We start from the raw sequence: 25,135 nt of genomic DNA, 5'->3' as shown, positions 1-25,135 counted from the left end.
TGAAGCTGCAGAGTGCTTGAGAGCACATTTTCCTGGACTGTTTAAAGAAAAAAGTGCATGCCCACCTACAGTTAAAGCTCTGCTGTAACATGTTCACATTAGGCTAGCCTATACTGCCCCCTTGAGCCCTAACAATGAATCGATCAAGTGTAACTATATTTCACTATAAATGCTCATTGAAAGTACGAAGATAGAACACTTTGTGCTACACGTGCAGCCTGCATCTGATTGACCTCTGCACACACTGATGTTAAAATAAAAAAAATACACAGATGAAATGTGTTGATTTTTATTCAAAAGTTACTGTCTCCAGACAAGTACAAATCAGAAAACAGAGTGACTGAAAGAGGATGGGATAATAGACAACAACTTAGAGTGTAGGCAAGAGTGCAGAAAAAAAAGATAAAACAAATGGCCAAAAAAGAAGGAAGAGAAAAAAAATGAAATTTTGTATATATACACATGATCTAATAAGAATTTATACCAATGTAGTGGTAAGTAACAAACAATAAACAGTACTTTTTCCTTTAAAAGAATTTTCTTTTTTACTTACATAAAATAATTAGGCAAAACACATATAGGCTGTTCATCTACTTTATCACATTACATCTGACCACCTCGCGTTTCATGTTCTAAAGAAGCCAATTATCCACCTTTAAACATGACTGATCCTCGGACATGGAAGATTACTGTGAGAGAAGGTGACCTTCACAAGCATGTTTAAGGCTTAAGCATGGAATGACTACAAAATAACAACCTCAGTAGACAAAACATTTCATTAAAACTTGTGTGTGTGACAAATATATGTCAAAATCTAAGCTTTGTCTAGCTGCCACAGCGCTGCTGAATACCTCATCAGTATCGTCTGAACGTCTACCTTTCACGTTGAACATTTGAAATCTTGAAAGTATTTTTGTGACAGGACTTTTTATGTTGAGAAAACCTTAAAGCTGAATTTCACAAGTCTTTTCATTAGTTTTATCCAAACTAATTTACATGTAGGAAAAAAGGTAGAAACCCGAAGACATTATCAAGACGAAAAGAAAAGAAAAAAAAACGTAAAAATACAAATTTAAAAATCTTCCTTGATGCATGGCTTCACATGCTTTCATTTTTTTTTTGTTTTACTTACACGTTTCTCAAACTTTGTGACTGAAAGTTGAAAAGTTGAAAATAAGAAAACAAAAAGCACATATATAAAATCAGCACCGATTCATATATAACTTTTATTTAAAATGTAGATACCCATTTCAACATTATGCTGCTGGATTTTAAGAGAAAAAAAGGTGTCATATTTACCGAGCTGCTTTTTGCCAGAGCCCACACAGTGGCACCACTGGGATCAAAACCTGCTCAATTTTGGAAGGGGGGGGGGAGAGAGAGGGGCGACGACACATTTCTCTACTAGAAGATGGTGGCTAAGGAGAGGTCCGAATCTTAGGGTAAGCTTTAGGACTTACAGCGTTAACAGTGTGGAGCGTTCAGTGGACTCTGGATATCTTCACAGCATAAAGGGATCATGACTGATTCTATGTGACATCTCACCATCTTAACCACCAGTGGTTTTTTGGACCTCTAATCTGGCCCAACAAGAGGGAAAACAAACGTATGAGATAGAGGGAGGGGGGGGGGGGAAAAAAAAAAAAAAAAAAAAACAGAGCACGGAAACGTAAAGACCTCCATCCACTTGGCTAACACAGTACAAGCAAGCTACTACAGTCTGTTTATAAATTACTACTTCACACCTGGTAACTTACTACAATTGTAAAAAGGGTTAGACATGAACAAAAAAAAAAGTTTCTTAAGTTAAACACACCAATTCATCCCCGTTAAAAAAAAAAAAAAAAAAAGAAAGGAGAAAAAAAATAAGAAGCTATAATGGATTTCTCTTCAGACATGTCTCATCTCTAGAAGGTTTGGAAGTGGCCTGTTTCTCTATTTCTGAACAGGAAGAGCTTACCCAAGATTATAAAAGTAAATATTTGAAACAAAGTCCTCTCTGAGCAAGCAACACTGAGTGTGGGTTGTCGTTGGTCCACGTGGAGTACAAGCCAGAATTTTTTTTGTTTTGTTTTTTTCTTACAGAAAACACTTCTGTTTCCGCATCTATAATTCTCTTTAAATACAAAGCGCCTCCTCTCTTATCCCAGCGTCAAAATCATCTGGAGATTAGCTTAAAACATGGACACCCCGAGGACCTGGAAGACACAAAGCAAAACAGCGGCTTTAATAAACAGTTCTTACTTTCAATATCAAAGACATTTTCTAGACATGTGACAGGCTGATAAAGAAACACTAGAGATACACAGATCCACTTTGTGTGGTGATATTATATCGTCTCATGGCCACCAAGTATTGATATATTTAATATGATATTTTAGATATGCTTTTTATAATGTTTAACTGCTGAAGGGGTTGCACAATTCATTTTGAAAAAGTTTCATTGTTAAGAATTCATGTTAAAGTTCAATTAGACTGAAAGACAAATAAAAAGACTGAAGTGAGATAAATTGACTGAGAATTTTATCTTATTTGAAAAAAACAGTTATTGGTTTAGTTTAGTGTAGTGGATATATATATATATATATATATATATAAAAAATATGCAGTTAAAAAGCTGAATCACAATATATTGTATCGCAATTCTCAGCATATCGCTAAATGTTAAAAATCGGAATAGAATCGTATCGAATATCGTTTTGTGGGGACTCTGGTGATTTCCACCCCTGAACTTTGTGCTGACACATACACATACAAACAGGAAGCAGCAACTGTGAGGTTTTCAAAATAAATCTTTTTTAACTTAAGTCTAAGAATTTTTGATCATAAAGAAGGAGCTGTGCCATCTCGTCTGACCGTCGTCATGGAGACGATTTGTGGACAACTCTTGCAGTTCATTCTTAATGTCTTAAAAGTTCTCAACAATTCTTCTCGATCGGTGGTGTGGATTGGCGCCATAAGTCTGATATCCATACTTAAATTATGCCAATGTCGGACCCAATACCGATTTTGGATCAGATCTGTCCCATCTCAAAAATCATTCTTGGATGTGTGACGTAAAGACAAAACATCTACATGAATAATAATTGAAGTCCTACAGAGAATAACTTTCCACAGAAAATTCACTTTATATTATAATCATCATTTAGTGGTAACCCTGGTCCCCCTGAGTGCTGCCTTTGTGGGTGCTGTTGTTCTAATAGCATGATACCGTTTTATGTCAAATCTCTCAAATAAGAAAAAAAGGCCTGTTTCAACCTTTTAAAAAAATAATAAATCACAGCATTTTGTGCATCTGACTTCCTGTCTGTTGTTTGTGATAAAATCTCATTTACATCGGCATCAATACGAACACAGTTTTCAGAGCAGAAAACAGGATCTGAGGAAGATTTGTTCAGGGCAGTGAGTCAAGCGGTAACAGCTGAACTCGTTCTGCATCGAGTTTCTTTGCTGCTGAAGAACCTTAATGGAACAAGACGCTAAATGTTTGAAGGAGAAATCGTCTTCTGCTGTAATATTTTTGGTGACAAAACATTTTTCTCTGATCTACTCTGAGGCAGCGTGGAGGAGCACAGAACAGGCTTCATGCACATTTTTACCCAGAACATCTCCATGACCAGACATTCCCTAAAACATCTGTAAACATGTGGACAATTAAAATAGACGTTCATGTCAATTTGACCTCGATGTATGTTAACTCACATTGATGACAAGTTATGCTTTATAGCATGTCAACATGTGTGCACTCTGCTGCTCTGCGTCACTGACACACACACCTGCTCTCTGCCTGGTAGCAAACACACACACACCTCTTATGCTTGTATTTCGACTGACAGCTTAGACGTACAGAGGGGGAAAATAGAATTGATTATGGATTTGTGACAGCCCACCACAAACATTTTATTCCTGCCTCCTCTCGTTAAAGGTCTTCCAAGTTCCACTAACATTTTCTTGATAAGAAAATTAACCGTCTCTGAATCAACAGTGCTCTAGCTAAGCTAAAATTAGCTGCGATTTCCCAAAAATGGTGTAGGGAGAACAGCATTTCAGCCGCCCCTTTGAACTCGAGCCGCCGCCACAGCCGGCTTATTTTAATCATCTTGGACTCAAGACGAGGGAGCCATCATTTTAAACACACCTTCAACAAGCATACCCGTGGTAATGGAGATGCAAATCTGTGCTGCGCCTGACTCAAGCCATTTTAGTACATAGCCTATCACTGTAAACAAGAAAACACGCTCTGACACGAGGAGGGGGCGGAGCTTGTAGGGCTGACGGGCTCTGTTAGTGAAGTCAGAGCAGTACAGGAAGTATAAGCATGTGTCACATATGAAGCACATTTCCGTGACTTTTCCAAAACTTTCCTTGATTGATTTATTTTTCCAAAACTTCTCCAGGCCTGGAAATGTCTATTTTCATAGTCCGTAACTTTTCCAGGTTTTGCATGACCGTACAACCCCAGACAGAATAAGAACAAATCCTGAGGGTTAAGTTCGAGACATGCTGAAACAAGAGTTTATGGCCAGAAGTACATTCTGAAATATATTCAATTTGGCAAGTTTGCACAGGCAAAAACAGAAGTTCTCCATAAAGAGAAAGTGTTTGGCCCTAACTCTTCCAGGCTGGTCTTCTGAACGTGTCCAGACGTTTAACAGAGCCTCACACGTTAACGAGTAGTCCATGAAACAAGACAGTTTCAAGCCATCTCTCTTGATATACGTCCACACAGTTGTTCTGATTTTAGAGCCACTCTGTTTGCTTTGAAGAAATCACAAGTAGTGTCAGCTCTCATTGTGCCTCCCAGGCTCCTCCAGCTGACACACACACACACACACACACACACACACACACACACACACACACACACACACACACACACACACACACACACACACACACACACACACACACACACACACACACACACACACACACACACACACACACACACACACACACACACACACACACACACACACACACACACACACACACACACACACACACACACACACACACACACACACACACACACACACACACACACACACACACACACACACACACACACACACACACACACACACACACACACACACACACACACACACACACACACACACACACACACACACACACACACACACACACGTTTGTGACACTACGTGTGAACATGAAACTAATGAAGGTGAGCGTAGATGGCTTCTTACCGATTCATCCATGATAGAGGCAGGGTCAAAGTAATCCGGCTTCAGCTCAGACCTCTCCCTACGATTCTTAGAGGGTGGCTGGAAGAGAAAGAGGACATCATATCAGGACCGTCTTTACCCAAGAATTAGTGAGAACGTGAGAGAAAATGAACAATGTGACATTGAGGACTAAAACACACACTACAGCATTTGAAAGAAAAAGTTAAGTTCCAGAAAATGTTTGCAGTTTTCAGGCAGCTCAATTTGCTCAGAAATGTTTTCGTATTTGGGGAAAGAATTCAGAGAAACTAGGCCAGTTGTTCAGTTTTCTGGCTTATTCGACATGACATGGGGGAGCCTTTCTCATGGTGAGCAGCACAGGAGCATGAATCCAAAATAGACATTTGTCTTTGATATCATTTTGTTCTGGCTTTCACTCAGCATGCATGCTCCTTTGGTGTTTGGCCTAAATGCTCAAATAAATCCATCACGTTGCCTCATATGTTGCCAACAGTTGCAAGGCGCTGTCAAAAATGCATCTTTAGGGGGCGACTGTGGCTCAGTGGTAGTCGGTTGTTTCTCAATTGGAATGTCGGGGGTTCGATCCCCAGCTCCAGCCGTCCTCTGTCGAAGTATCCTTCTAAAAGACACTTGACCCCAAATAGTCCCAGCTGCTGAGTCAGCAGCGTGTGAATGTGTATGAATGGGATCAGTTAATACTGATGGACATCAGAGTGTGAACAGGTCAGTGTGACATGTGGTGGCGCTGTTTGCTCTGTTAGCATGGCTAGATGTCACAGGATGCTTAATGAAATATTTTGGTACATGTGTGAATTTTATATATTTTAAGTAACGTTTCTGAGGGTAGGCTGAGTGCATGCAGGCAAACTAGTTTCCAGTATGTAATTAAATCAGTTTTATTGAAAACATGTTTTGGTTTTTAAGCTTTGACAAAACTAACTGAATGAAAACACTTTGTCTTTGGGACTAGAAACTCTAGAAGTGATTGGGCCATTAAGCCACAGTAAAGAAGGACTGCAGTATTTTAAAGAGATGCTTAGACTGGGAGATGCCTTCACTGACACAGGAAAAAAAAAAGACTAAATGGTATCATTTAAATCAGCCAGCCAACAGGTATATTCAAATTTGTAATTATCACAAAGACACATCACATACAATGTGTTTACACTAACTCATCTACACCATACTGGTTTCTAAAGTAGTTCAGACTAAGTCAGGTGAGCAGGACCTTTGGACTGTTAGTTTATCACTGGTGGCCAAGAAACTCTGATGTCATGAGATGCTCTGAACCAACAGAGCTAGATAAAATGTTTTGCATGCAAGTTTTCTTTTTTAATGTTTGCCCTCCAAGTTTTCTAAAATGAAATCAGATAACTTGCTGCGTGACAGCTTTCATAAAAGTACCTCTAAAAAAAAAAAATCAGACTGCCATGAGCCTCCAGATGTAGCTTCTACCGCTACTTCCCCAAAACCAGATGTTTAATTAGTTAAAACAACAGCCAGTAATTAAACAACAGCAAGTCATTAATTGGATGGGATTGGATTAGTCCTGCTTTTGCTCTAAGTCTGAAAGTCTCAGGTCCTTTTTTTAAGAGCTCAATAGACTTGAGTGTGATGTATCCTTTTTTTCTGGTAAGCCCTCCAGATTAAAAAACAAAAAAAAAACATCTGTTCATAGTTTTCAAGGCATCTATAAAATGTAAAAATGATTTGATCGCAGGGTAAACTCATCTGCTGAGACATGAAGGTAAAGGCCACCTTTAGAGGACACTAATGATGGAACTGATATCCAAGTACAAACCCTAGCAGGACATTATCGTATTTTTTGTAGTTTCACTAAATGGAATATTTTAAAATAATACAAATACGTTTTATTCCACTTTAAGCTCAATTGAGTACAAATTCCAAAAAATGTGTTTTAATCCTATTTCTTTCTTACCAGATCAATGTCCATGGTGTCAAAGTCCATGCCTTCATTGAGGTCATCCATTCGACCTTCAGACGACATCATCACGTCCTCTACAATCGGCTCTTCATCCTCCTCCATAAGCCCAGTGCCTCGACGACTGCAAAAAAAAAAAAGAAAAAAAAAGAAGAAAGAACCCATTAAGTACATTTGAAAATGTCCTTTGGAGATGTTTACTTTAACTTCTTTGCAGACGTGTCTCTGTCTTACATAGCGTGTTGGAGATTGGTCCTGAGCTTGGCGTAGTTCATGGCTCTTTCCTGCTGCTGGCGTGCCTCTTCTTGCTGTCTCTGAGCTAGCATCCACGTCACCTGGGAACTAAGAGAACAAGAGAGCAATCGTTAGTTTTCTGAAAACTAAATGCACATCAGATACAACTTTACAGATTATTTTCATCACTAGCCACATGCCTATAAAAGTGGTTAGATGTATGAACTAGTCAGTCACTGTCCCAGTACATCTTCACTTGGCAGGATTTTAAGTTGGAACATTTACTGCTCTCACATTTAATAGCACACAAACGGAAAATTACATTGAACCCTATCCTAATGTGTTTTGGCTCATGTTTCCAGTCCTTTGATCCCATTCTTAGAGAATACATGAACCACTGAACTGAATGATGGGCCTGGATATGGGCCTAAATATATCTATAAAATATTGTGCTCCAAAGCATTAGGATGTGAGGAAATAACATAATAAATGAGAAGAAAATGGCCATCAAAGTCTTTCTGGAGTGCCGGGGCAAACGATGCAGATGAAGAAGAGAAAAGTGAACGTTAATCTGCTGAAACTGAAAGTGTATGAATATTCTCCTTAAACTAAATTCTTTGAATCCTGGAGCTGACATATTGATTGAAATATACAGTGCTCCCTAAAGGAGACATCTTTTTAAACATATATTTAATAAAAGCCAGAGCTGACATGAATGATAAAACTCTGAACTGATGTCAAAACCCTTGAACTCAAATTTCTTGGAACGCTACAAGGAAAACTAAAATACTGTGACATTTAAAAGCACGGTGCAGTTGGCATGTTGTGCCCAGGAATGACTTGAATACTTCTCCGTAGAGCTGTTTTCTTCTCATCTTTCCCCAAAAATACCTTGTATGTACTGATCTGTGACTTCCTGTCATGTCTAATATGTCAAACCGTGAAGTGCCTGCTGCTCTGTTACACCCCAGGACGGAAAGATTCAAGCATGCATACTTGTAATCCATGGATGTCTGGTGGTGCTGAGGCGTCTGTTGATGGTGCTGCGGTAGTTGGATGGGCTGCTGCTGGTCATGAGGGAGGGGATAGACCCCCATGAAGCTGTCTTCACGACCCCTCTTAGGGTCTCGCATGGCAGTAGAAGTGAGGTGGGGTGACGGCAACATGACCGGGGTCTGCATGCTCTGCTGCCACACCTCGCTGCTGCTGCTCTCCTCTGCAAAGAAAGGGCACGAGTGTCACAGGTCTTTAATTCCGTACAGTTCGATTTATCATGTTGTGAAATCTCCTCTTATGTCTCATAACTGTGAATAATGTTGAGATTTGAAAGGTCACACTGTTAGCAAAATGTAGGACTGTTAGGGGTTCTCTGACGAAACCTTTACCTCTATGCAAAGGATCAAAGTTAAAAACCTCTTAAGAGAGGACAGAATATTGGTATGCCATTTCTAATTTACTTTTGTACTGCTTGGAAATGACTTAACAGTACCTCGTGGTCTTTCCTTACAGAGAAGGTGGGGTTCAGGGTTAACATTTAATTTGAAAACAAGCCCACCAAAAAAAGGATCCAGGAAATAACACAACTGTTGAGAAGACTAATTTGATTTTGGGTGAACCAACACCTTGAACATTTTTGACAATTCATATCCAAAAAACATCCTTGATTATGAGCAGGTCTTCAGAAAACATGGTGACATAAAATCATACACACAGATACTGATGTTAATGATGCTGTGTGACTGTAAGGAGCGGTGTGACTAGGGGTGGGCGGTCATCCGGTACCAATACCTTCACCGTTTGGTCGTAGTGCACACATGAGGCAATACCAAAATGCTCAGCCTACCGACCACAGTGGTGTAGATAAAATGTAGTGTTACATAGAGATTTGTGTCAGACAACTGATCAGATTGAGTCCCCGGGTCTACTGCATGTTTTTCCCTCTCTCCGAGTTTGAGGAACAGTACCCGGGTGTGCTCGATTGAAGCCCCTTTTGGTCTGTCTTGGGCTTTGACTTATGCTGTGCTGGAAGAGCTTGACTCGGATTTGTTTCTCCACAACGTGTCGACCTGCTAAAGGTTGTGTTTCAACTGATGTCTGGCTTGTCCTAAATCCCAGATGATAATAAGAAGCAGGCAGAAGCTCTGACCCGTGGTCAAAGGAGCGGCAGTAAATACTCTAACTCCAACTGTTGTCAAAAATCCCTGCAAAATCTAGTTTCGCTAAAGCAATTGATAAACTCGTTCTATATCTGACAAATCCTTCATAATAAAATTTCCCCATATCGCCGACCACTCCGTGTGACTCTTAAACCATCTGCTGTTTAATCTCCACACCCATCAGCTCGACTGGCTGAGCCAGGGTGGTAAGAACGCATTTGGGTTAATCTGGGCTCCAACTCTGCTTTTGTGACATCATGGCTGAGCGAGGCTATATTGTACGAGGTCCTCTGGAAGACCCGCTCTTTGTGCATCAGAATGTGTTGAAGAGAATGAACTCATTGATGTGTATAGTTTCAAACATTTACACAATAATGCAGTCATTGCACTGTTTAACTGCACTAAGTTAGAGTCAAAGCTCTCTCATCCTGACTTGAGCCCGTTATTTAAAGCTCTGTTGATTATTTAGAGTGTAATACCTTCTGGTAGTTTCCTCTTGGTGGCAGAAGTTCCAGCTGTAACAGAAGGAGGCTTGGACTTCTTGGAGCGGATCGAGGAGCCTCTGCTCGAGTAGCCGCTCATCACAGACATGGTGTCGTCATCACCGCCCGCCTGCAGGGAATTCCTGTAGGAGATGAGGGGAAGCCAGCAGTCCTCTCGCTGCAGCGCCATCTGGAACGTCATGAAGCGCTCCAGGTACATGTGGCTGGAGAGAAGTGGGAGGAAACATAGACATGATGAACACATTCAGGCATCAAGACAAACGTAACATACAAACCCAGGTGCACATTCCAATTGGAGGCAACCACTCACGCAACAGAAACACCAGTTGTCACAAACACCTGTTACACTAAGACACTGAAGCCTCACACCTGTCAGCTCAGCAGAAGAAAAAAAAATACTTACACAGTCCTCTTGTCTTGTCTCATAAGCTTGGAGGAAAACTCGCTGAGGATGTCCAAGAAAGCCAGGTTGAGGGGCGGGCCTCCTTCTCCCGAGGGACTTGGATCCTTAAATGCAAACTCGATACCATCCCTAAGAGACGCAGACAGATAGAGAGGAAGAATGACACAATCAAAACAAATAAATCTTTGTTTTATAGGGCCAATTCATCACATATGTTATATCAAGAAACTTATACAGAGCAGGGCTAGATTTGTTCTGAGTTTGAACCACAATTTGAAAATTCCAATGTTCTTCTGCTGAGAGCAACAAAGAGTACTGTAGACCTGCTCTCTTTGTAAAGAGTCTTTAGATAACACTTTGCTGTTCTCAATGTGAGCAGAGGAACAGAACAGAGTGGGATATTAATATTGTGGCTGAACTCAAACTACAAATTGTGATTGTAATGTCAAGTGGATACAAAAATGTAGCTTTATAAACTTGTACAGAAAATCCATGTTAGCACCAGAACCAGGAACATGAATCTCATGATGCATGTTGTGAATCACTTTGCAACCAGCCCACATACCTCCACACTGACAGGCATGGTGTTGTACCAGTTTTTAATAACCTTACTATGAGGACATGCAATAAAAATGTGTGGTTGCTAACAATGAAAACAAATCTCACTGAAACCAATGATATTGCAGTGTAGGTAATGTTTCTTTTGCTTTAATCATTGTTTATAGTATTAATAAATAATATCATTAAAAGGAGTGTTAAGACATCTGATCGTTAATCCAAAGGGTCACTGATCCTTGTTGTGTTACCCTTACCCTCGTGCATGACCATGTGTTCTACATGATGACCCCCTATAGTCACGTCCCATTGTGCTGTAAAGTAAGACTCTTCTACATCTATTTCAAAGTTGAGACAATTTAAATAGTGGGTTCAAAAGCAAAATATTTGGCCTCTTTCATTCAACACCTGCTGCATACCCAGCAAATCGAATTACACACTGTACCCATATGTTGCACGAGTGGACAAAGTACCCATGCTAACTAACAAATTTGCACGTTTCACACACTCGATAAAAAGAAACAGGATGCATCACTGACACTGGTAGAGGCTGCATGTAATAATTACTGGAGTTTGAAGTATCTTTGTCATGTTTCCACAACCCTTTCAGTTCATGGGAATGAGAAGAAGGCAACATAGTTTCACTTAAGCCTCTCTACAATCCAGAGGGCAAGAGGAAACACAGTATTCAAGAAGCCATTTGTCTAGCATGACAGTTCCAAGATGCAAGGCCAAAAAAGAAAAAGAAGAGCAATGCAATGTAACCAGAGCAGCATGGAGCCTTACTTGTGAAGCATAGCGATGGCGTCTCTGGTCTTGACTTGGTCGAGGCCGAAGGTTAGAGAAAAACGACGGGCCAACTCTTTGATGCCGCAGAACGCAGAGGAGGAGCGATCGAACCCATGGCCCAGTTCAGACAGCATTTCATTGAAAAGCTGAGCAGAAAAAAGAAAAGAAAAAAGAAAGTGTTACAATGGGTCAACGATCTTTGTGAAATGAGACAAATCAACAGAATGACTTCCTGATATCTCAAACGGAGTTCACACTGACCTGCTGCAGACTGAGGATGAGCGTCTTGGCACACTGAATCTTATCGATTTGCCGAGTCTTGCTCATAGTTTCCTTGATGATGTCACCGTAATCGTTGTAATACTGTGAAAGAGAATAACATCAATGAGAGGTTAAGGATCGTCTCTGTGTATGTTAGCCGATTTTATGTAGTTAAAGATAATAAAGTGGAATCCCTCCTTAATTTAAACGTACAGTGAATGTCTATAGAGAGCATACTCTCTAGTTAGTTAGTTTAACTAACCCTCATGTACTGTTTGAAGATGTCCGCTCCAGTCTTCATGTCTACCACACAGTAAATGATGAGTTTACAGTAGGCAGCCAGGAGGTTTCTCCTCTTGTGCAACGCTTCAATCTTCACCGCCTCATCATCCTGTTGCCCGTCTGAGATGGAGGGAAAACAAGATAGACGTTCTACAGGTTACACATTTGCCAGTTTAAAAACACTTATTTTGTTTAGCTCTCATGGCCAAATGGAGAACGTAGATGATCATTATATTTGTACCTGTGCTATTCGAGTCATCATCCTGGTCTATGAAGACATGATTCAGAATGAAGGAGAGCAGTTCGGACTGAAGCGAGTCCTCTGGGGAATAGACCAGGGGCTCCAGGTGCTCCCTGCCCCCGGACACCATCTGGTGACTGAAGATGAGCAGGAGATCACACAGGATGGTGAAGGCCTACGGAGGGAAAAGAGTGAAAAAAAAGTTAAGTCTCAAGGTGAAATTAAAAAATAGGAATCACATTTTAGAGTATGGTAAACAGAGCACCTTAAATCAATATTATGTTTCAGAGTATTGATTTTCTCTTGATTTCCTGAGGTGTATCCATGTATAATAATAATAATAATAATAATGTATAGCTAGTGGGTTGTTATTACAGAATGAAACCCCTTTAATAGGGAGCAATGCCCCTCTGCTTTGCATTGAGGCCCTGCTAACCCTGTCAGGGTTCATTCAGCACTACCACCGCTCACTACATATTATCCCTTACATAATTAGCATGGGTTAAGGGCTTATTGTCATAACAAAGGAAGACTTTGTGCCTAATATTGTTATTTAATATAATATAATTAATAATGCTGCTGCAAACACTAATGACCAGAACGATTGGTGAAGCAGTGCAAAGACAGTATGAGGCTGACTAGATCAGAAATGAACCTGAGACATTAGAGGACATCATCTCTGCTACTGATCTGTAGAAGTGAGATAAATGCAAAAAGGTGAAATTTCACCAAGTAGAGCGACAGTTAGAACTACTGTGAGACCCCCTGTAAACAAGTTGTGCTCGTTTTGGCCAAGGTTTTGTCATGTGTGGAAAATGTTTCAAAGCACATGTTATATTTTGTCCTCAAGAGTACATCAACAAAAAATATTTTTATATTTATTGACTTATTTATATATGTTAATATTTCTTTAAATGATTTATAGTCATGTATTGCTTGTTTTTCAAGATGTTCAGATTGTAATGCAGGTGATCCAGATGTTGTGAAATCAATGTGAGATCATCAATATTAATCAAAATCATTGTTTTTATGATTTTACAATAATTGAGCCACCTAGGGGTCACTGGTCAATAATATAACAACATATGAAATCACTGTTATTAGTAATGTTGTGTGGTTATCATATCAGGTCTAAAGAATCCCATCAGTGACTTCTTCTAAACATGTGGGTGTATTTTTCTCATCACCTGTTCTTTGACTGCCGTGTTGACGTTGGTGAGGTAGCGCTGACACATCATACAGAATGCCCTCATCTGCTTCCTCAGGGTCACCATGTCATCCTGAGAGAAAACGTAGGCACAGTGTGTAACGTCAAGCTTACAACAAACAAACCTTCTAAATATTTCAGAATAAGACGAAGGAGTTGCCTTCTAGAGACCTCACCTTTCTGGAGCTGCCCTCAGATGATTTGGCCAGGTGCCATAAGATTACATAGTGGGTACACTGCAGAGAGTGGATGACTATCTGCTCGCAGGAAGACAACAACAATACCATACAAGTTAATATTTTATCATTAGTTCATAATGTCACTCTTTGTTGAGTCATAAAACTTGGCTTGTGTGTGTGTGTGTGTATCCATTGACCTGCTCTGGCATGTCTCCATTCTCTATTCCGGTGTTAAGAAGCTTGAAGTTGCTGGTAAAGAGGTCCCACCCCGACAGGTCGTGAGCACTGAAATAGATTTGAGAGGCACAGTTAGCTTTCAGACACATACAGAACCACAGGTAAACTATGGTTCACACTGTGTGCAGGCTGCATGATATGTTTAAGGAAATATATACTCCAGAGAAACTGAATTCCTTACTTGTGAAACGCTGTGATCCTTTTCAGAGTTGACAAAACCTGATAAGTATCATCTTCATCTGCATCTTCGCCCTGAAAAGAGAAACATGCACAGTCAATGTTTTATTTTGATTTTTCTTTTCTTGTCTACTGTCTTCTTTTCTTTTTGTCCCCTAATCGGAGAGACAGGACAGTGGATAGAGTCAGAAATCATGGGGAGAGAGAGCGGGAAGACTGTCTAATTTGAACCCAGGCCGCCTGCTTCAAGGACTAAAGCCTCTATACATGAGGCGTACAAACTAACCATATGGCCACCGGCGAACCATGCACCTTAAATTTTATAGATCAAGATCTTTACTCATCTGATAAACACTGAATCATCTAGATTGGAGATTTGGAGATTTAGTCAGACACAAATTAAATTTATCTAAGGAGCTTTTTTTACACTCCATTTCTTGAAAAGAAAAAATCCTGCAAACTACTCTTGCTAAGTATCACCAATTTAGTAGAAAAAAAATCACTGTTTTTCAGTCCCTCTGAACCTTTGTCAAGAGTGTTCACGCTCCATTTCTCAAATGTCACTCCTGTGAGGAATGTTCTGATAATTCAGGGAAAGTCAATACACATTGCATCCCTTAATAGAAAAGAACAGCTCTTAACTGGAAGTAAGAATTATTTACAGATTATTTAAGATTTAAATTTGACAATTTTTTTTATTTTTTGTAATATTTCTGGCCAATTTTGCCTTTCTCAGATAGGACAGCTAAAGAGAGACAAGAAAATGTTGGGAGGAGAGAGGGGGGATGACATGCAGCAAAGATCTGAGGTCGGATTCAAACCCAATGCCGCTGCGACGAGGACCACAGCCTCTGTACAATGGCTGCTAGGCTACAGACAATTTAGTTTCTAATGCAAGAAAGAGACTTAGAAAAATGTGGCCAACAACACATCACAACACAGCAAAAGGCACACATAGTAGTAATTATAATAAGTCATAGAGGTTCTGCTTGCGACAGGATTAGGTTCACTTTCAATTACTATCAATCATTACAATGTAAGGAGAACAGAACGTGCAGTAAAGGAGCCACAGGTAGGATTAGAACCAGGGCAACCAATGACAGGCATGGGGTCCACTACGCTACCGGTGCTCATAATCATGCCGTCATGTTTAAAACTGCTTTTGTGTGCATCAGTGCGTCTCCCCTACCTCTTGTAGAAAATCCTCAAGTAGCCTGTTGAACTTGTCCACCAGCTCATCCAGCAGCTGGGAGCGGGCAATGTCCACCCTGTTGAAGATTGTGAACTCTTCGTTGCAGAGGGCGTGGTAAGTCTTGGAGCAGGCTTCCAGGACTTCAGTGTCTGTGTGCTTCTCCACAATTTCCCTGATCTGACGCAGCAGGGATTCTAGATGCTGGATACGGGAGAAAAGAGACCAGTGATTGAGAAGGATGAATTATGACGCTGAAGTAAGACTAAATGATTAAAAGATGTCTAATTAACTGATCCTTATTCAAAGTTGAAAGGTCCTGACTGATCGGTTTCGTACCTTCTCCAGACGCCCTGTGGTGTAAATCTCCAGGTCGAAGAACTGAGGCAGCTGCAACAAGTTTGTCACCTTCTCTGCATCCACAGCGTACTGTAACACAAACATTCAACTTTAGGATTTTCTTCTGATTGATGAACACACATAACGTAAACAGCCCTTCTCATGAGTGCTTGTGTAAAACTTAGAATGGATGAAACAAACCTTGGCCAGTAGAGGGGGCAAAGCCACCGCAAACAGCTCTGTCATTCTGGTTCTGTCATCCAGCTGAGTCTTCTTCTCTTTCGCTGTCATTACCTGCAACAAGTAAGATGCTCGCTCTCACAACTATTGTGCAATCATGCATGCAATTTAACCCTCGTCTTTTAACTTTATGTCAAGTCTGAAAACTCCAAGACATTTAAATCCATGTAAAAAAAAAAAACTGCTTTATCCATCACACAAATCCGGGAGCCACTCTTACCCTCTTTCCTGTGCCTCTTCCAACAGGTGGATGGCATTCAGCAGCCTGGCGTACAGTGCACAGCATAATCTCAATCAGAGCCGTCTCTTGTCTGTCTGTTAGAGCTGTATAAATAACAGAAAACAATCAGCATGATCTATGTGTTGTTAGTCCTCCAAACGGGACATACAAGTGACCTTCAATAAACCAGGTCCATACCTTCCTCTCCTGGCAAAGGGTCATCTAGCAGTAGGCTGATCATACACTCCCAGTCCTTCAGTAGCTCTGCACCACATTCCCAGAGGGAGTCGACCAGGTATGCTGCATGCTCATGGAGCTAAGGAGAAAGAGAGAGAGAAATAAAAAGAACAGGTTATTCAATTCCTTCTAACTCACACCAAACAGATAAACTGTAGCTCATATAACTTGATAACATACCTCACTCTCCAGGAAGAAGAAGACAGTGGTCTTAATGAGGTTAGCATTGGGGCTTTGTCTGCCTCTCCTCCTGGGGGCACCTTCTTCCTCAGGTTCCCGCTGGCTGAACAGTCTTTGAAGGACAATTATCATCAGCTGGGTATCACACAAGAGCAACCCCCACATAACTACCACACTGACCTTCTCAGACCCAAAGAGAGGCCTTCAAAAATTAAAACTCACGAGGTCAGCAAGCTAATAATGAACAACTTAATTAGACTTCTAACAGCGACAGGTTATTGAGCAAGTCCTGAGTTAAACTAGAAAAACAATAGTTACACCAAACGAAAAGGCTTCGTTTTAATGCACACAGCAGTAGGCTTGTCATAATACTACACATTTAAACGTTGATACATTTCTGCATGAACACAGCCTTTAATTCACATTGATGGTGCTCTCTCTCTTTCACTCATGGACGCTTTTGTTTAAAAATATGAGATCATCTTGTTTTAAAACACATATCAGAAAGTTATCAACATTTTAAGAAACCTTACACAGCACAACACAATGTCACCTTTTTTCCAAGACTTCTCAGTCTCATGATAAATTATCTGAACAACATCCTTGTGTGCAGAGTTTCTCTGCCTTATTTCTGACCTCACCCAGTATTGATAGGAGTGATTGAGGGGGGTTAGATTTATGTTGTACTAGTATAGTACTCTTGTACCTGAAATTACACCCCAATGATATCATCAGGTCTTGAAGTCTCCCTCTACTTCACTGCAGTAAGTTGAAAAGTGAAACTGCAGGATGCACTGAGTGTGCATCCTGTGCATCTTTTAATGCTCACGTTTCCTCCCCACTTAACTATCATAAATCCCTCCTTCTTTTTTCTCCTTCCCCTGCCTGATTCTACATAATTTCCCTGAACAAAAATGGATGCTTCTCTGTTCAGTGATAAACACTGGTTAACTACTATTTAGTGAAAAGTACATACTTCTTAAAGAGGAACTCTCCAGCTGCAATGGCGACCGGTCTGTGTGCTGAGTAGACCAAGTGATAGACACTCTCACAGTCCTCGGGGGTCAACACCTCATCCGTACTACTGCAGAGGCAAACAGAAAGAGTAAGTCAACACTAGCTCCACATGAGTTGCCAGCAGCACACATGGACAAGCTGTACATCACAAAAAGGTTAGATAAGGGTTTGAGCTGACAGAGCAGACTACATCTCACCTATATATGGGGATACAGGAGACTACGACAGCATTCATCAAATAGCAAAAGAACAGAACAGCCACTTACTTCAGGACCAGAGTGAGCAGTTTAATAGCTTGTACTGCAACGTCGTACTCCTTGTCAAGGGTCATGGAGACGATACGATCCTGCACACAGAGAGAGAGGGTACATTTAATGAGTCATGGTTGAAATGATACATCTGATAATTAAGTCAAATCTTTCTAAAACAATGAGCATTATGTCCATCAACAGTACACCAGCCCTGTTGTGGTTGTTAAACATTAACCATGAATAATAAAGGTAAACAGGAAAGTTTGAGCTGCTGTGTTGAAGTTGTCCAGCAGGTGGTGCTGCTGACCTTAAAGCGACTGGTGAAGAGTTCCAGTCTTGCATTGAGCTCTCTGTTGTAGTACAGACCCTGCAGAGCTGTCAGACACTTCAGACGCACTTCTCCTTGCTGGAAAAGAGAAAAAAAACAGATGTTTATTTGGAACTTAAATGCAGTAAATGGTAACAATGACTTAATATTTTATCAACTCAAGGTGTTATAGTTGTTTATGGATTGTAAAACAACTTTGACCAGGATGGAGTTCTTAGCTGATCATAAAAATGAAGGCCTGTTTTTCTCCTGTCGTAAATGAAAGTAGGGAAATAAACCAACATTAAACACCAGATGTCAGAAACATCCAGGAGTCAGTTTTCTGTTTGTTAGACCTCACACTCAATGAACCAGTAGGTGACAGTCCTGAGATTTGTAAAGCTAGAAATTGAGTCCTTGATTATTTACTCAACAAGTGTTAGTGTTTTCACATTTTCTGTCGGATTAGACTTCAGATTGTATGGGACAATAATAACACTGACAGTAATCACGTTAGATTCTCACAGAGGAGGCTCTAACTTCATTACTGTGAGATATAAATATTTCACATTCATTGTATTGCATGGATCAGAAAAAAAAGTGATGTTTCTTGTGCTATGGAAGTCTTAGCAGTGACCCACCTTATCATGCATCGTCCACCCCACATACTTCAGATAGCTGTCGTTGAGGAAGGCATCGCTATAGAGTTTCATCCAAACTCCAATCTCTTCTATACAAATTGCCCTGATTTCTGCTATTGAATCACTGTTGAAAAAATAAATAAAATATGTTTACAAAAAGCAGAATTCGTAACCAGTTAGAAAAACAACATTATGTTTTGTTACTTGATAAAAAATAAAAGTAGATGCTGTACCGATATCGGTGAACAAACACTCCTTTGAATATTGCGTTCATCATGTTTTCAATTTCGTCCTGATTTTCTTGGAGCTAAAAAATAAAGCAGAATAAAAAACATGAAAAGAAACATAAAACACGAGTGACTACAATGATGCAGTAAGATTGGACCAGGAGGCGTTCATATAACGAGACGTGTGATTGCCGACTATGCCATCATGCTGCGGTGCGACTGCACGGTGAACTAACAGATGGATGCCCGGTGGGGCCTGCTGTTATATAACCTTATAAACTGCCAGTGCTAGATGAATAACACTCAGCAATAACTCAGTCACTGCAGGTCTACCACCTACAGAGGTGTTGCAGTTCTAAAAAGGGAACAGATTTATTGTCACAGGCTTGAATGATTCATAATTATTTGCTCTAACACTTTGACTGATTAGCTTGGGTCGCTATGTGGGGAAGCATTTCATGACATATCTGGGGGAAATGGCAGGTAGGAGGATGTAAATCGTAGGTTTGGAAATGTGCCTTTAAAAAGAAAATCAATTCTGGTTTTCAAATTGGAGTTCTTTATCCTGTCGTGGTATGAGTACAAAAAGAAGGTCTGCAGCTGTGAGACGTATTTATGAGATCAACGGTCAATATTCTGACACAGATTCTGTAAGACACTTTTGTTTTTTTCAAAGGTGAATTATGACAACATACATTTAAGTCTGCACACAACCATTAACCTGCAGCCAGTGCACACTGTCTTGCTTGCAGGTTACATGACTAACAGGAAAAGCTATTTGTTAACTGCCATCACAGGCTAAATAAATGTCTTCTGAAAAACAAAGGGAAACAGGAAATTGCCACGAGAGTGATCGTACCTCTTTGCGTTTCTGCAGGAGCAGCTCCAGCCTGTCGTTTGCCCTTTTGGCTACCATCTTATTCCTCTCTGCCTCATACTGGCGCTGGGTGTTGTCCATGTTGATGCTCAGGTTGAGAGCTACATTCACCAGGGCTGTCATCAGCTTCATTGCTGCCAAGAACACAACAAGCAACATCAGGATTGAAAAAGAAACCAACATGCACACTCTTTGATGGCCGACTACTGGCTTTAAACATTAAAACGTGCAAGATTACTTGAAATGATACTTTGAGTTTGTCCGTAGTATCGAGAATGTGCAGCATCATGTAGCCCGAATAAAGTGTAAGCTTCAGCATACTAAGTGGCACACATGACATACATAAACAGTTAGAAAAATACATACACCAAGAAGAGATATCAGTCCACTCTCATCTACATTAATTGTAAAGTTAGAAATGGGCTGGGTGCAGTAAAAAAAAAAATACTGGACACAGAAATCTATAAACCAGCTCTGCACAGACTGAGCTGAATCAAACACCAGAAAAGCAAACATTTCTGAACAGTTTAATGCATGAATGTTTTGTCACTTCAATCATATGCATAATTAAGACTGGAGATGTTACATGCATAATACTGTTGCGTGTGACTCTGGCTGTGACCTGCATCCCTCAGGTTGACCACAGGCTCGGCCCCAGGGAGACGCTTATGGCACTTTGTCATTAATTGATTCCACATTTACTTGTTTTATAGTCCAGAAGCAAATCAATGATGTAAGTGTATATAGCTTAATCTGTGGTTTACTTCATTCTAAAGTTATTAGAACACTCCAGAAAGTTGTTTATCATGGCTATAAGGGTCAATTGTCAATATCATACTGTGCCCTGAAACGTTACCCACTTTCACAATTCAATCCTTCATGTCTGCTATGTTTTCCCACCACCTTGAATCTAATCACAAATAACACACACTTAATCTCACCTGCCAGTGTTGAGGTGTGTCTGAAGGCTCGGACCTGGGAGTCCGATAGACCGGTGAGGAGGGAGATGACTGTGTCCATCATGTACTCATCATAGATGATACTGTATTGACACTGGCGCACTAGCACTGCGATGAATTCACAAAAGCTTGATTTGAACTTTTTCCACTGGGGTCCTGCTATGGTTAGGGGGTAGTCTCCACTGTCCTAAAGAGGCCACAGAAGAATAAAATAGAATTACTTTATTGATCCCAAACTGGGAAATTGTGGAAGGAATAACATCAGTAAATGCAACAATGACATGTGGCTTCAATTTGTTGTTAATGGTTTGTGGGTCTCCCCCAGATCATTGAGAGAACCAAATTTTCACATTTTCCTGCATTCTGTTAAATTTGTAGGTACTTTTTAGTGTGATTTCAGATCCATTTTTTGTATTAATATCGAACCTGTAGAATTCCTATAGCTGAAGCTTTACAATATTAAACATGCCTGCATGTGCACTCAATGTTGTAATGATGCAGTAAATCAAAGAGAGTGCAGAAATAACATCTAAGGTAAGAAAAGGGTTCATATTTGATGTGTGACATTGCCCCACATCTTTGTATTGCATTTCAGGAGAGATGGATAAGTGTCGCTCTCTCTCACATATACCCGGGGAGCCTGCCTGGGTATATGTGTGGGCAAGACTTTTATATAATAACATAATTCAAGTTTCATAGGACAACTTTTCGGGTTGAAAATCCAGAATTCGGGTTCAATTTGGAAGAATAACTCCCATGAATAATTATTTAACTGGGAAAGATTAGTTACCTCATCAAATTCTTCTGTCATTCGTCGGATGATCTCAGAGTTCTGCATGTTGCGGAACATTTCTCCGCTGACCACACCTGACAAACACAGAGGGGTAAGACAGAAGACAAATGTGTTTTAGCTGATCTCTAGGATGCACAACATTTAAGTGCCTTCCTACAAACATGTCAAAACATGAAATGAGAAAAGTGACAAACACACATACCTTTACATCCTGAGCACTGAATGAAGAAATTGATGAGATCTAGTAACGCAACATCTCTGTCATGTTTGTAAGACTCGATCCAGTCATCTACAACAGACTGCAAGGTAAATGGAATTACAAATTTAGAAATCAATTGTCGTTCAAGTATAGGGAGCATTCTCTTTTTTGAAGTCACACAGAAATTAGATTTTTACAATGTGGTGATGTCAAAGGTCTTGGTGTCCATACCTGCATTGCACTCCTGCCCAGCTTCACCACCTCAAACAGCATCATGTTTTCCATGCCATTCTCTTGGTGGTGGCCGTTTAAACGGCCAGCTCCCTTCCCTCCTTTGCCTTTCTCCCCTGCTGCCTTCTTTCCCTTCTTTCCACCCTGGAGCAGAATAGAAGACCAAAAGAAATAATTAAGTGAGAGACTCAACAATGAGATTAAGCCAATCTTATAAATGTCCCAAAACTGTGTTATTTCACCAGGATTTCCAACCTAGAACAAAGACAGCAAACCATTTGTGCTTCCTTTACCTTTCCCTTCGCTGAGCCTGCAATCCTTCCATCAAGATCCTCAGAGAAGTCTGTGTCTGAAGAGAATCGGGTGTCTGTGTCGCTGGAGACATAAGCAAATATTTTAATTAATCATCCAAGTATTAGTTATGAAACTTAACAATAGTGTAAGGAAAAGGGAACTTACTGAGTATAGACGTACTCTGATGGTATTTCTGGTGCTGCTATCATTTCTGTAACATCTTCTGTACAACTTCAACTTATGACTGGCTGGAGATCTTCAGAATATTCAATGTAGGAGATGTTGCATGTGACCTAGAATAAAAAAAAAAAGTCATTAAGAAAGCTACACCTGCAGACTTATTCAACAAACAAGGGGCCTAAATTATGCAAAACATCATCGCTATATGTGTTGACAGAAATCACACACTGTAGTGAGCCAATGTTTCTTTGATGCCGTTCAGAGAGAGAGAGAGAGAAAAAAAAAGCAGTTTCACATGGTAACAGGGGGCGGACCGAATGCTGCTGTCATGCTCGGCTGTCTTGCTATTGGCTCCCTCTCTTTCTCTGCTCCCCGATTTACGAACAACGTCACGGAAGAGCATTGGTGTCTTCCTAAATGGCCAAATATGGCACTGCACTATCCGCCCCATACAAATCTTAACCAATCAAAAAGCAGTATCAACATCAACAAGATACTGCAGGCCAAAGAAAAACTATAGCGTGGTTGTGAAGTGTAAATTTGTGGCACATACATAAAAGGGAGAGCAGGAACACTTTTGGAAACTAGGTTTTATGCTTTGGTCATAGTTCAGAAACAAATGTCAATGTCCCTATTTAGCCAGTAGAGTAAATAAAAGCACTCTGGGGAAAAACTTAACTCTTGAACGGGAAAACCTAAACTCCACCCCTCATTTACCCCCTCTGGGGGCAATAGGTCTCCAAGTCCCTTTGCACGCAACGACTGCATAAAAGTGTTTCATACTTTAACTACAATAGTGACCATAAAGGAATTGGTTGAATATGAATGGGAATTAAATATAGACAAATATTGATCATCCTTCTAAATATCCTGCACATGGTTGTCCATATATATAAAAAATCAGGTTCTTACATGGCACACATTTTATGAATGTTTAATGGTCGACGTAAAAAGTGCCAACACGTTCAATACACCGTGAACGTAGACCTATATAGCATCATCAATGTCTAAACTGTAGTGGAGCTGTAGTAAATGAAAACTTAGAGAGATGTGCATCATTGTACAGACAGTGATAGGGAGGGGAATACTGCACGGGAAGAATGAGAGATCTATGGGTGTAGACAGAAAAAGTGGCGCCAAATCCATCAGAGTATTTCATAAACTTATCAATAATACGGGTCACATGGCGATTTTTTAATTACACGAAATTCTGGGAGCAAATAGTTTGCATTCTCGGAAGTAAACTATGCCACAATGTACCGGCTCAGTGCCCCTCAGCCACGCCGACACGGCTGCGCTCTCCACGGGCTCCTGTCAAAATTGACGCCGGTGCTGCTGCTAGTGCTAGCGCCAAAAGCTAAGGTTCCTTTTCCTCGGTGTCTTTTACTTTAAATGAAATAAAGCAAGTACAAAGCACTTAATACGAGCAAATGGAGATTAACATAACAACAATAGCGACAGGCATGCAAGATGCATTCTAGTTTTAAATAGAGAACCAGCATTTAACGCCACCGTGCTACGACCATAATAACAAAACAACGCCGTACTGTACTAATGCTAATATTGGCAGCCCGACAATACGCCAGTCTCTTGCGTTTCCACACACATGTACGTTCTGCTGCGAGCACAACAGTAGTATTAAGAGCTTATCTGAGGATTGAGCAACGATTAAAACTCATATGTTGTAAATATACTTGGTAATCATCACTCCCGCTGGTTAGCTGTATGCTAACAGCTACTGCTAACGCTCCCTAAAAAAACATCACGTCCTTGCGTCCTCCATCTTGCCTCGGGAGTTCCAGTGCCGTATTGCATAAGCGACAAACACTTTGTTTACAAATATATAAAGTGCAACTAACTCACTTGAAACAATAAAACGCTTCAATCGGCTCGGAGCTACATATTTTTGCGCTACTGTGTCATAAATTCTGCTCGTTAGCTTGCTAACAACCGAAGTAGCCGGAGAAGCTAGCGGAGCGACTTGTGTTCAGGCGCTCTGAGCTCAGCGTTAAGCTAGGCTAGCAAAATACAAATCAACTAACTTCCACATAGCTCTCCGCCATTTTACAGCTAACTTACCTTGTTGTCAAATAGAGTCCCGGTAGATTGTTAACTTTTAGTATTCGTAAACAGTCTCCGTCTGAATGTATATACAACCGTGAAAAAAAGAGTTTAAAAGTCGCGGTCAGAGGCGGTTTCGGACGTTCTCTCACCCCGCTTGCTCCGTAGTTCGGTTTGTTGTTTCGACGACCTGGGAGGAGGAAATCCTGGTGCAGAGCTGCCACCTAGTGGCCACAATGCTCACAATGGATACAGCATCATGTGCTGCCATCTAGTGGCTGAAATCAAGTGATACAGATAAAACCAGGACGTGCTCT

The 25,135-nt window shown here is 40.5% G+C and overlaps 1 protein-coding gene across 2 annotated transcripts; it reads right to left on the bottom strand.

Annotated features, from left to right (window-relative positions):
* Positions 1 to 275: 275 nt before the first annotated feature.
* On the bottom strand, positions 276 to 25,009 carry stag2b (STAG2 cohesin complex component b). 2 transcript variants are annotated; one of them, XM_020629683.3, is made up of 34 exons: positions 24,971 to 25,009; positions 22,743 to 22,870; positions 22,577 to 22,658; positions 22,284 to 22,427; positions 22,056 to 22,152; positions 21,851 to 21,927; positions 21,043 to 21,247; positions 20,084 to 20,235; positions 19,231 to 19,304; positions 18,998 to 19,121; positions 18,357 to 18,455; positions 18,065 to 18,144; positions 17,758 to 17,865; positions 16,782 to 16,893; positions 16,563 to 16,680; positions 16,365 to 16,468; positions 16,106 to 16,198; positions 15,905 to 15,994; positions 15,566 to 15,769; positions 14,381 to 14,451; positions 14,160 to 14,247; positions 13,960 to 14,040; positions 13,764 to 13,856; positions 12,577 to 12,751; positions 12,316 to 12,455; positions 12,054 to 12,155; positions 11,790 to 11,938; positions 10,449 to 10,577; positions 10,022 to 10,248; positions 8,383 to 8,602; positions 7,387 to 7,494; positions 7,150 to 7,276; positions 5,211 to 5,288; positions 276 to 2,198 (listed from the first exon to the last, which is right to left on the bottom strand). In XM_020629683.3, exons 2-34 carry the CDS (start codon positions 22,784 to 22,786, stop codon positions 2,175 to 2,177), a joined length of 3,819 nt encoding a protein of 1,272 aa, XP_020485339.1. In that variant the 5' UTR covers positions 22,787 to 22,870; positions 24,971 to 25,009; the 3' UTR covers positions 276 to 2,174. The 2 variants fall into 2 exon arrangements, with proteins under 2 accessions (XP_020485339.1, XP_020485338.1); XM_020629682.3 differs by having other exon boundaries at positions 24,837 to 25,002.
* Between the last annotated feature and the right edge of the window lie 126 nt (positions 25,010 to 25,135).

This window comes from Labrus bergylta, chromosome 9 (assembly GCF_963930695.1).
Source record: "Labrus bergylta chromosome 9, fLabBer1.1, whole genome shotgun sequence".
NCBI lineage: Eukaryota > Metazoa > Chordata > Actinopteri > Labriformes > Labridae > Labrus > Labrus bergylta.
Note: the sequence above shows the minus strand (reverse complement) of the source record. Positions and strands in the feature narration are given on the sequence as shown.

What these genes read in the sequence shown, in the direction of transcription:
- stag2b (XM_020629683.3), bottom strand. Translation starts at nt 22,786, where the DNA reads ATGATAGCAGCACCAGAAATACCATCAGAGTACGTCTATACTCA. An exon ending in TCTTCACCAGTCGCTTTAAG is followed by an intron (nt 18,145 to 18,356) that starts GTCAGCAGCACC and finishes CTCTGTGTGCAG; the next exon opens with GATCGTATCGTCTCCATGAC. An exon ending in CTGAGGGCAGCTCCAGAAAG is followed by an intron (nt 13,857 to 13,959) that starts GTGAGGTCTCTA and finishes GTTTTCTCTCAG; the next exon opens with GATGACATGGTGACCCTGAG.